General features: G+C 46.6%; 1 protein-coding gene across 1 annotated transcript; it reads left to right on the top strand.

Moving 5' to 3' along the window:
- The first annotated feature begins 710 nt into the window (after positions 1-710).
- Positions 711-4,447, top strand: CXCR4 (C-X-C motif chemokine receptor 4). Its single transcript, XM_072789045.1, has 2 exons — positions 711-887; positions 2,854-4,447. Exons 1-2 carry the CDS (start codon positions 873-875, stop codon positions 3,898-3,900), a joined length of 1,062 nt encoding a protein of 353 aa, XP_072645146.1. The 5' UTR covers positions 711-872; the 3' UTR covers positions 3,901-4,447.
- The last annotated feature ends 7,187 nt before the right edge of the window (positions 4,448-11,634 follow it).

The raw sequence follows: 11,634 nt of genomic DNA, 5'->3' as shown, positions 1-11,634 counted from the left end.
CTGTTCGCTGAGCCACCCTCCTAATCAGGCGCACTTACACGGACGTCTGAGGACGGCTGTCACTACCTGGTTGCCTGCAAACACGCACCTACTTCCCCGGCACGGTCTCCCTCCTTGATTACGCCAAATCATCCTACCCTCTTCTGGAAGTGTTTCCGTATTTTGCACACCTGATGCGGGCACTGTTACTGGGGATGGGCGCGTATGCTTACAGACAGTTGTGCTCCGAGGACAGAACCGTTTTGTTTTCTGAGCGGTCTGCATCCGCTGAGAGCGCGGGGAAGGGAGTCACATGCTGGACCCGCGTGGGCATTGCCGCCTACGGGCTGGGTTATGCTGCTACTTCACTACCCTTCTCCGGGCCTCAGTTTCCCCATCTGTAGCATTCCCGGGGCCGGAGTTCCATCCACGTGAGCAAGGATGGATGCACACTGGGTCGCGTAGGTGGCCCGCGCCTCTCACCTCCCTCCGGGCGCGCTCAGCGTTCCCAAGTTGGGGGACGCCTCCGGGAAGCCCTCCACGCGCAGCCCGAGACTCCCAAGGTGACCTCCAGCTCACAGCGGCGGCTCAGGGGATTCCCAGGTTTGCCCCAATTAACCTCGCCGGGGCTGCAGCCGGGCGGGACCCGCCCCTCCCTCGCGCCCTCCTCCCGCACGCCGGCCCCTCTCCCCCCACCCCGCCTCCCTCCTCCCGGCCCCACCCGCCCGCCCATCCGCGCGGCGCATGCGCCGCCCGCCGAGCGTGTTTTTATAAAAGTCCAGCTTCAGCCAGAAACTTCACAGTCTGTTGTTGGCTGCGGCAGCAGGTAGCAAAGTGACCCCGACGGCTTGGGTGCTCCGGTAGCCACGGCGGCCGGCGGGCGAGCGGTTACCATGGAAGAGCTCCATGTAAGTCCGGTTTCGACCTGATTTCCTTACACGCGCAAACACGAAAACTTAGGGCGCGACCCCCCTCGGAGCGAGCCGAGGCGAGCGGAGCGTGGGAGGGGCCGGTCCCGGGGAAGGAGCGTGGAAGGGAGTTTCCGTGCGCGTGGCGACCCCGGAGGACCCGGCAGGATTGGAATCGTTGGCTCTGTAGGGCGAGGAGGAGAGATGCGTGTGTCTCCCCCTGGAGCCTGCGGCGCGCGCTGGGCCGGCACAGCTTGCAGACCCAAGAACGTCCTGCACAGCAGCGGGCGCGCGCCGTCCCGGGACTCGGCCCGAGGATGGCGGGGGGGGCTTGGGGGGGGGATTACAGGAGCTGGAGCTAGAGGCGGAGGGCGGCGCGCGGGGCTGAGTTCCCAGGGCGAGGACCGCGCCCCTCGTTAATCTCAGGCGCAGGCTGGGGGGGGGGGGGGCGCCCCTGAGGGTGGGCGCGCGGGCCCTAAGCTCTGCACAGCCCGCGGGCTGCGTCAGGACCCCCCGCCGGCGAGCAGAGGGCGGGAGAGGCGGGCATCTGAGCCTCGGCCCCGCGGGGAGCGGCCGTGGGAAGCGCGGCGAGCGGCCCCGGGCCCCGACGGCGGAGCGGAGGTGTGCGCGGCGGGGACCCGCGGGAGGCTGCGAGGGCACCTGGGCTGCGGGTGTGCGCGGCGCACACGGGCAGGTGCAGGCGGGGAGACCGTTTGGCACTCGCCGATCCCAAATGCGCTGTTGAACCGTTGGTGGTTTCCTGGAGACTTTTGAAAACCCCTTACCAGGAAGGCTTTTCGTTTCCCCCGGCGGCGCGCGATTCAAAGGCTGTTAGGGGGAGACGCCCATTCGCTCCCCAACACCCTGTGAGCCTGCCCTTGGCGAGGTGCTGGGCGAGACCCCGGGAGCCGCGGCGCCCGCTGGTGGGCGTGGGCGCGGGGCAGGCGCGGAGGTCGGGGGTTCGCCCGCCCCCCCCCCCCCGGCCTCAGGGCGCCCTCCGCCCCGAGGCTTCCAGCTGCAGACCTCCGACCCCATTTACTGGGTCAGTGGCGGGGTGGGAAGCGGCCCGGGAGGGTGAGGAAATGAAACTCGGGGCGAGGACCATGAGTGCAGACCCCGTGACCTTCCCCTCGCAGTAAATCGCCGCGCTCCCCGACGCCGCAGACGCGCCAAGAGGTAGACGGTCGGGCGGAGAGACCCGCGCCCGGAGGAGCGCAAGCCCCAGGCGCTGTGCGCGTCCGCACCCTCCTGTGACAGCCCTGTTCACCCCACGCGCCACAGATCCTTCCTTTAAGGCTGTAGCCTCCTTCCCCACTACGTGTTGCTTGAAGTACAGATTGGTTTGTGTTTACATGGACGAGGGGAAGGCAATGTTTTGTGCCTTAGGAGAAAGTTTTGAGGACCCCCCCCCCCCATGCTCATTCTTTCCCTTTTCCCTATCCTGGGGAAACCTTCGTATAGAAAATTAATCCCAGCTCCTCGGAACTCAAGCTTCTGTTCCCACTCCTCGCCTGCCCCCCACCCCCACCCCACCTCTCCCACTCCCTAGGGCGCACAGTCTAGGAGTGGCTTCTTTGTGTTTTGTTTTGGTATTTTCCCTCCCAAGGTTTTTTTCTCCCCCCCCCCCCGTGGGTGGGGTAGAAGAGTTAGCAAAGATGTGACTTTCAAACACTCAGAATCTCAGCGCCCTTTTGTTCTAAACAAAGGACTTTGTAATTGGTTCTACTTAAGAAGGCTATAACAAGTGACTCTAGGGAAGATGAGGAGGAGGGTTGCAGGAATCTATAACAATTCTCTTGTGCCCTTCCATTCACTACTTCATCCGAAGCAGAGTGTCCCGAAGAAGCCTGGGCTGACTTGGGTTTTATAAATTACTTTTTAAAAATCGCAGAAACATTTTTTTTTTAAGTTGGAGAATGCCAGCTGAACTAGAAAATTAACATCCCTTCCCTTGCCTCTTTTGCAGATATACCCTTCAGATAACTACACAGAAGAGGACTTGGGCTCAGGCGACTATGACTCCATGAAGGAACCCTGCTTCCGGGAGGAAAATGCTCACTTCAACCGTATCTTTCTGCCCACAGTCTACTCCATCATCTTCTTGACTGGCATAGTGGGCAATGGATTGGTCATCCTGGTCATGGGTTACCAGAAGAAACTGAGAAGCATGACAGACAAGTATAGACTGCACCTGTCTGTGGCAGACCTCCTCTTTGTCCTCACACTTCCCTTCTGGGCAGTTGAGGCTGTGGCAAACTGGTACTTCGGGAATTTCCTGTGCAAGGCGGTCCATGTCATCTATACTGTCAACCTCTATAGCAGTGTCCTCATCCTGGCCTTCATCAGTCTGGACCGGTACTTGGCTATTGTCCATGCCACCAACAGTCAGAGGCCAAGGAAGCTGTTGGCGGAAAAGGTGGTCTACGTTGGCGTCTGGATACCTGCTCTCCTGTTGACTATTCCCGATTTCATCTTTGCCAATGTCAGGGAGGCAGATGACAGGTATATCTGTGACCGCTTCTATCCCAATGACTCATGGTTGGTGGTGTTCCAGTTTCAGCACATAATGGTTGGCCTTATCCTGCCGGGTATCGTCATCCTGTCCTGCTACTGCATTATCATCTCCAAGCTGTCCCACTCGAAGGGCTACCAGAAGCGCAAGGCTCTCAAGACCACAGTCATCCTCATCCTTGCTTTCTTTGCCTGCTGGCTGCCCTACTACATTGGGATCAGCATCGATTCCTTTATCCTTCTGGAAATCATCAAGCAAGGATGTGAGTTTGAGAAAACTGTGCACAAGTGGATTTCCATCACTGAGGCCCTAGCCTTTTTCCACTGTTGCCTGAACCCCATCCTCTACGCCTTCCTTGGAGCCAAATTTAAAACCTCTGCCCAGCATGCACTCACCTCTGTGAGCAGAGGGTCCAGCCTCAAGATCCTTTCCAAAGGGAAGCGGGGAGGACATTCTTCTGTTTCAACTGAGTCGGAGTCTTCAAGTTTTCACTCCAGCTAACAATGATCTCAAAGACTTGTATACATTAAAGAACTCTTTTTTTTTTGTTACACATTTTTTCAGATATAAAAGACTGACCGATACTGTACAGTTTTTATTGACTGTTGGATTTTTTCTTGTGTTACTTTAGTTTTTGTGAGGTTTAATTGACTTATTTATATAAATATTTTTTGTTGTTGTTTTTCATGTGGATGAGTGTCTGTAGGCAGGACCTATTGCCAAGTTCTTAGTTGCTGTATGTCTGGTTGTAGGACTGTAGAAAAGGGAACTGAACATTCCAGAGTGTGTAGTGAATCACTTAAGCTAGAAATGATCCTCAGCTGTTTGTACATAAATAATCTCTCCATTCCGGTGGAACATTTTCTTTTTCCTGTTCTTAAATGGTTTGGTTACACTATGTGATTTCGCTGTAGAAGGTGGCACTTACAACCAAAGCCTGAAGTAGTATAGAAATGATGGTTTTTCAGTTTTCTCAAGTGGACTGATTTCAGCACCTTCAATGTACAGTCTTGTATTAAGTTGTTAATAAAAGTTCGTGATAAACTTACTCAGTGTTATGTTCTGATTTCTGTTGACATTCCTTTGGCTAACAGAAGTCAAAAATAATAACATATTTATGGCATGTCAGGTCCTATCCTAGCTGTTTTAATATTTTACTTAACCCTTATCACAATTCTATGATAGGAACTCTGACTCAATTATTAATAACAGAACTACAGTTTGTAGAGCAGGAAACTGAGGCACAGAAAGCCCAAGTGACCAGGTTAAAGGCATGGTAAGTAGCATAGCCAGTATTCCAAACCAGGGAATCTTGTCTTCAAAATCTGAAGTCTCGGGATCCCTAGGTGGCGCAGCGGTTTGGCGCCTGCCTTTGGCCCAGGGCGTGATCCTGGAGACCCAGGATCGAATCCCACATCAGGCTCCCGGTGCGTGGAGCCTGCTTCTCCCTCTGCCTGTGTCTCTGCCTCTCTCTCTCTCTCTCTCTCTCTCTCTCTCTCTCTCTCTGTGACTATCATAAATAAATAAAAAATTTAAAAAAAAATCTGAAGTCTCAACCACTTTCAACTCCTAGACATTTAGAAACCTCCAGCCAGTTTGTATTCCTATGAAAAATAATCTTTTGAAGGAAAAATGTATGTTAAGGAGAAAAGGGATGCAATACCATGTTTTAGATTTTACTAGGACTGACCCCTTGTATGATCCAGGTCTGTGCTGTGCCAAGCACACTATGCTTTTTCTCATCTGATTCTTTCCATCTAGATTCCATCATTCCCTTTTCACAGACAAAGGAACGGAGATGCATAGACTTTCCATAACTTGCACTTTCAAGGGGACAAACCAGTTGATTCCATTCATCCTTCCAGCCTGTGCTCTTAACCATACCACTATCGTTCCCCAGAACACCTGGTCATAAACCAACTGAACTGTTATTGAAAATAAAGCCAAAAGTGAATGTTTTCTTCATAAAATTAACCATGCCAAAAATACCCTCCTTGCAATATCTTCTATGCAAATCTCAACATTTTATTGCAACACCTAGCACCTCAAGGGTTTAACCAAGCAGATGAAAGTTAAATTGGTGCTTTCAGAGTTCAGAAGAAAGGTCCACTGAACCAAGCTCCTCACTGCTCATATTTTGCACAAGATTTTGGAGTCTTACATAATAACACCCGTAGCTATTTACACTACCATTGTGCAAGCCCTAGGCTCTTGAGTAAATTTCAGCTCTGGTCTCCATTTAAAGATAATTTCTAAACTATATAGCAGCCGTACCTATCTCATTTTGGAACACAAACAGGGCACTCCAGGCATGCACTCAAAGATAATAACCAGGATATAATCAAGGCAATATTTGGTCTACTTTTCATAATTGTTTCTGGCACAGAAAATCTATTTTGGAGGAAAAATTGCAATGTATTATCTTTCTGAGGCAAATCACATTTGTTGAAGGCAAATTATAGATCCTGTGAAGGGAAATAACTTAATTACTTAAAATAGAATCCAATTTGGCTGTACATTTCTGCTGCAGTCTATGGATCTGGAATAATTCAGAGTGGTATTCCTAGTCCACTTGAGAACACAATTAGATTTTATATAGGAAATTATCTTGAGGTTTCTTGGTTTTCCCTGCGAAGCCTAATTGGATCACCCTTCATTTAAGCATAGTTTTACATGTACCCTTTGGAAGGCTTAGTCTTAAAACCGTGACCATTGTAAAAGACTTCACTTGAACTTTCTCTATAAATATTTATCCTTGAGACAATAGAAGAAATCCTTGGAAGGAATTCGTTTTCTTTCTCATCTTGGCTTGAAACCTAGTCACCCCAGATTCCTCTCCTTTACCCTGGAGTCACAACAAAAGGAACCAAGCTGAAACAAAATTCCCAGTGTCACCAGTCTTAATGGGTATTTCATTCTCCCTTGGAACAAAGGTGGGATAACTCTTTTTAAAAAAGAAAAAAAGGTTTGTCTCTCTCCTTGCCCTGAAAGCCCCACCCCCCATCATTCTCTGTCCCCACCGCACCATGTTCCAAGTGGCTCCAAAGCATTCCCTGTGTGGTGGTTTGTTGACAATGCTGGGAAACCCAGTCTGCTAGCCAGCCCTCACATGAAGTAGCTGATTGTTCCCTCTCCTCATCCCTTATGAATGGGGCCCTTGAAGGTCAGTAATGTAGATCCAGTTGTATAATGGAAGCTAAAATATTTAAATTGTATGCATGCTGCCACAAATGGCATAAATATGACATCTGAGTTATTAATAACATTAAGCCTGTGACTGGGGAGGAAAGAAGATGTTTTTATCTTGCAAAGCCTTTGTTTTCGTAAAACGCCACTTGGCAATTCACCTCCCCCTACTGGGGGCTTCTCAGTCTCCTTTTGTGGTTATGCCTATGTTAAAATAATAATTCTGAGGGACTCTTTTAATAGGATACTCTACAGGTTTTATTTTAACAATCTAACAAGCTTGATTTTCTCCAAGCTTATTGTAAGATAGTAAAGGCTCCACAAACAGAATTGAGTTGTCATTATGTCCATGTAATACTCACTGAGGAGGCGGAGGGACCACTGGAGACAAAATTCACATTACCTTAGAAAATAATCTAGGCATCCTTCAACACTTAAAAATTTGACATTGCAGCCTGGCATCGTAGGGATGTACCCAGCCCACTTTGAGGAGGTCTCCACTTGGCTGTCAATGTGGCTTAGCCAGTCAGTGCTGGAGATCCAAAAGTTAGCCAGAGGAATGACCTTTCCATGAGCACAGCCCAAGAGAAACGTTGTTGAAATGAATCCTTTCAAAGCAGCAGCTCTCAACTGGGGCAGGGTAGAACCTGCGGGAGGGGAAGGCAGGGGGAGGAGGTGGTGGCAGGGGTCACTTCCCCAAGAAATATTTGGTAAACTCTGGAAATATTTTGGGTGATTATACTGGGATGGGTGGGTGGGTGGATAGGTAAAGTGCTACTGGCATCTAGTGGGTAGGGGGCAGGGATGCTGCTAAACATTCTACAATTATCCAGCCCAAAGTGCCCAGAATACTCAAATTGAGAATGTTTTTTCAAGATGAGGGCCACAGGATGATAATAATTATGAAAATAAGGATATATCCAAACAATATAATTCCATGAAATTATCAATGGACAAAGTTCCAAGGTCTCCCTTCAGCACCTCTATTTGGTCTCACTTCAATGCATTCTCATTCCCCCTTACTCAACACACCATTCTCTTCCACCTTTACTTCATCATTTTGCTGTAATGAACATGTCTTTCTGTCTTCTTCTCTCATGCTATGCTAGGAAGGCATCCTACAAAGGGAAATAAATGGTAAAGGGTGACTGCTGCAGATTCTCTAGCTCCCACCCAATATCTGTCTCCCCAAAGACCACAATGTTTACTCAGCTAATCCTAACCATAGTCTGCGACTCAATTTGGAACACATCCCACTTTGCTCCTTTTATTTAAAAAAATAAACAAGGAATGATGAGGTACCAGGCCATTGCTCCATTGTCTACAAGTGATTTGGATTAATTTAAAGCAATCCCATTAAGTCCAACAATTAAAATCTAAAACCTTCTGAAAATCCTTCTTTCAACTGAAAATGCAAACTGTTTGCAGGCTGAGTTGAGGGATCCACAATGTTAAGAAGTCATACAAGGGGGAAGGATTTTTCAAAATCAAACAAATAGAAGTGCTCAACCAAACCATACCAGGTGCTGGATGTTTATCTGGTAGAGCCAGTCCACGATTAAATAGATTTACATATTACAGTTCAATTAACTAGAACCCAACTCATCAACACTCTTAATTAAAGGGAATTACTTCCTCATATTTGACTCTGTCAGAAGGAAGGTAATATTTATTGAGAGCTAACTGAACTCCAGGCACACTCATCCATGTGCTCCTCAGAAAAGCCCTACCAGTTAAGTATTACTCTCTCCATTTTCAGGCAAGAACACAGAGAAATTAAACTACAATAATGGGGTTATGTTCTTTCCCCTGTGCATACTATAAATGGCACTGAAGCAGAACCAAACATGTTCTGAGGCACATCCTCAAGTTCTCAATATCTTCAGTTCAAATGCCTCTATCTTTTTTAGGTTGACTTCTACGTGATATCAAAAACAGTTACCACTCACCTTGAGGGCTTCCTACATACAAGGTACTTTGATTATTTAATCTTCATGACCACCATATGTAGTAGGTATTATCATTTCACTGTTTTACAGATGGGAGAAACTGAGGCAAAATTTATTCAACATCATGTAGGTATGAGGTAAAACCCGGATTTGAACACAGGCAGGCTGACACCAGTGTGTGCCTTCTTAAGCACTACAGTAACTTCATTATCTTCTATTGTTTTAGCCAAGGTAATACCATGAGCTCAAAAAGATCCTCTGTGTTCTTCAATCCTCTTCAGGGTTCAGTAATAGATACTTGTATGATTATACTTTGTAAAGCAACAGAGCAGATACTGATTTTTTTTAAAGATTTTATTTATTTAGTTAGTTATTTGAGAGAGCGAGATCATGAGCAGGAGGAGAGAGAAGGATAGGGAGAGAGGAAGAGGAAGAGGGACAAGCAGACTCCCCACTGAGCTGGGGCCCACATGGGGCTCAATCCCAGGACCACAAAACCATGACCTGAGCCAAAGTCAGACACTTAACCAACTGAGCCACACAGGTGCCCCCAGAGACTGATATTTTAGAACGAGTTTCACTATTAGTCATTGAAATAAAATAGGGTTAAGTGCCTGGCACATAGTAGGAGCTCAATAAACATTTGTTGAATGAGTGAATGAATGAACACCCATGAATTTCTATTCCTAAGAGCACACCATACTCTAAGTATTCTGATTAATGTTGGCATGTGACTTGACCTCCTTCCTTCATTCTTTCAGGCATTCTTTAATTGAACCATTTATTGAACAGTACCCTGGGCCAAGCAGGGATGAAAGTTACTCAGTGTAGAGGAAGATATAATCCTTTGGTGTTCTAGATAAGCTGGAAAGATAGCTAAAGGACTCCCAGACTTTCCACACTGCCTTACATTTTAAGATATCAAAGTTTCTACCTGCCCACCCTATTTTCCTATTATATGATACCCCCTCACTCCCAGTCTTGCTTCCACTGATTCTCCATTTAGGGAAGAGCAGATCCCTGCCCACCTCATAAGCTGGGTTAGCAGCTCCCAATCCTGGTCTTCCTGTGTCACCAGCTAAAGGCTGGCTGGCTGTTCACGTCATGAGGATAAGAGCAGAAATTCTGTCAAACCATAGGATACAGGAAAGAGCCCTAAAGGCAGTTTCTTGGCCTTCTGTCCATAGGAGACAACTTGTTAGGCCCCTGGGATTGAGGAAGGATTCAAGACCATCACTTTGGGCCACATCCTACTTCCTCTGGCAAGCCTGCTCAGTCTCTTATCAGTCCAAAGTGAGCTTTTCCATCCCAAATTCTTAGCTCATGAAGTCTGTGTAGTGTGTAAACTAGCACAAATAAAAGGCTTTTGCAAAGATAAAAGCAGCTATTGTATGTTATTACAGTTATTCTTTTTTTCATCCTGAAAACAAACTTTGCTTCTTAACTGGTGTAATAATGTCTTAAGTGCAGAGAACTTTGCACTCTAACATAGTTAATTCATAGATTTGATTTGATGAAAAAATAATCAGATTCCATAAGGTTGTGCCAGTGTTAGCTAAAATTATATAAGGTTAGCTCAGTTGGTTAGAACTTGATGTATCTAAAGCCAGGATCAAGGGTGAGTCCCACTGGGACCATCTTTAAAGTAATGGTACACATGGATGCAAGGACAATGTCTATCTTGTTTATAGCTATATCTCCAGTCTCTAGAACAGGAGTGGAAAGCTTTTTCTGTAAAGGCCCAGACAGTAAGTATTTTAGCCCTAGAAGGCCATACCGTTTCCGTCATAATTACTCAATTCTGCCATTGCAGCAGGAAAGCATCCAGACACAATACGTAAATGAATGAGCATGGCTGTGTTCCAATAAAACTTTATTGTGGACATTGAAATTTGAATTTCATATGCCTTTTAAGTATCATAGAATATTATTCTTCCTTAAATTTTTTTCAACAATTTTATAAAAATGTAAAAACTATTCTTTGTTCTCAGACTATGAAAAACAGGTGGCGGGAATCCTTGGGTGGCTCAGCGGTTTAGCGCCTGCCTTTGGCCCAGGGCATGATCCTGGAGTCCTGGGATCGAGTCCCACATCCGGCTCCCTGCATGGAGCCTGCTTCTCCCTCTGCCTGTGTCTCTGCCTCTCTCTCTCTCTCTCTGTGTGTGTGTCTCATGAATAAATAAATAAAAAACTTAAAAAAAAAGAAAGAAAGAAAAAGAAGAAAGAAAGAAAGAAAGAAAGAAAGAAAGAAAGAAAGAAAGAAAAGAAAGAAAGAAGAAAGAAAGAAAGAAAGAAAGAAAGAAAGAAAGAAAGAAAGAAAGAAAGAAAGAAAGAAGAAGGAAGAAAGAAGAAAGAAGGAAGGAAGGAAGGAAGGAAGGAAGGAAGGAAGGAAGGAAGGAAGGAAGGAAGGAAGAAAGAAACACAGGTGGCAGGTCAAATCTGACCTGAAGACTACAGTTTGTGGACACCAGGTCTAAACAATGCTTAATATACAGTAGAGAAGTTCAATAAACATGAATGAATAAGTGAAACTCTAAATATAGGAAAGTTTACTCTTTAAGCTTAAGGAGCCAAGAAGAAACCCAGTGAACCAGGGACCTTTAACTATTTGCAAAAATATCACACTTATCACTTACAAAGCACTTTGCCATTCACAAAATGCTTCCATGGGTGGAACATGAGTCTGTATGCTGGTTTGTGCCATATTGGTTGGCAAGATCCTGCTGCCTTACTAGGTCTATTATTTAGGAAAGAAAGGTCTGGGATAACAGAGTTGCCTTTTTATCCACTTTTGTGCTGTACTGCCCTCATCTCTCAGAGTGTGGGTGAAGATGGCATCTCCTTTTATAACTCCCTGTAGCAAGAACAATGACCACTCACAGATGAACACTGAGGTGCTGACTAACCTTTCAGGGGTGGGGGGCTCGGGGTGTGAGGCGGTGAGCAGCACAAGTTTTCCTCCTTCAAAATGATAATCACAGTCACAACTTTTGGCAGCAGCTACCCAGTTAGTAAATAGGACAAAAGAAAAAGCCATAATCCAACTGCAATGAATAGTGTTTCACAGCTACAAAAGCCCAAGAAAAATCAATGGTGCAGA

This window comes from Canis lupus, chromosome 20 (genome assembly GCF_048164855.1).
Source record: "Canis lupus baileyi chromosome 20, mCanLup2.hap1, whole genome shotgun sequence".
Classification (NCBI taxonomy): Eukaryota; Metazoa; Chordata; class Mammalia; order Carnivora; family Canidae; genus Canis; species Canis lupus.
This window is presented reverse-complemented; position numbering and strand designations above follow the sequence as displayed.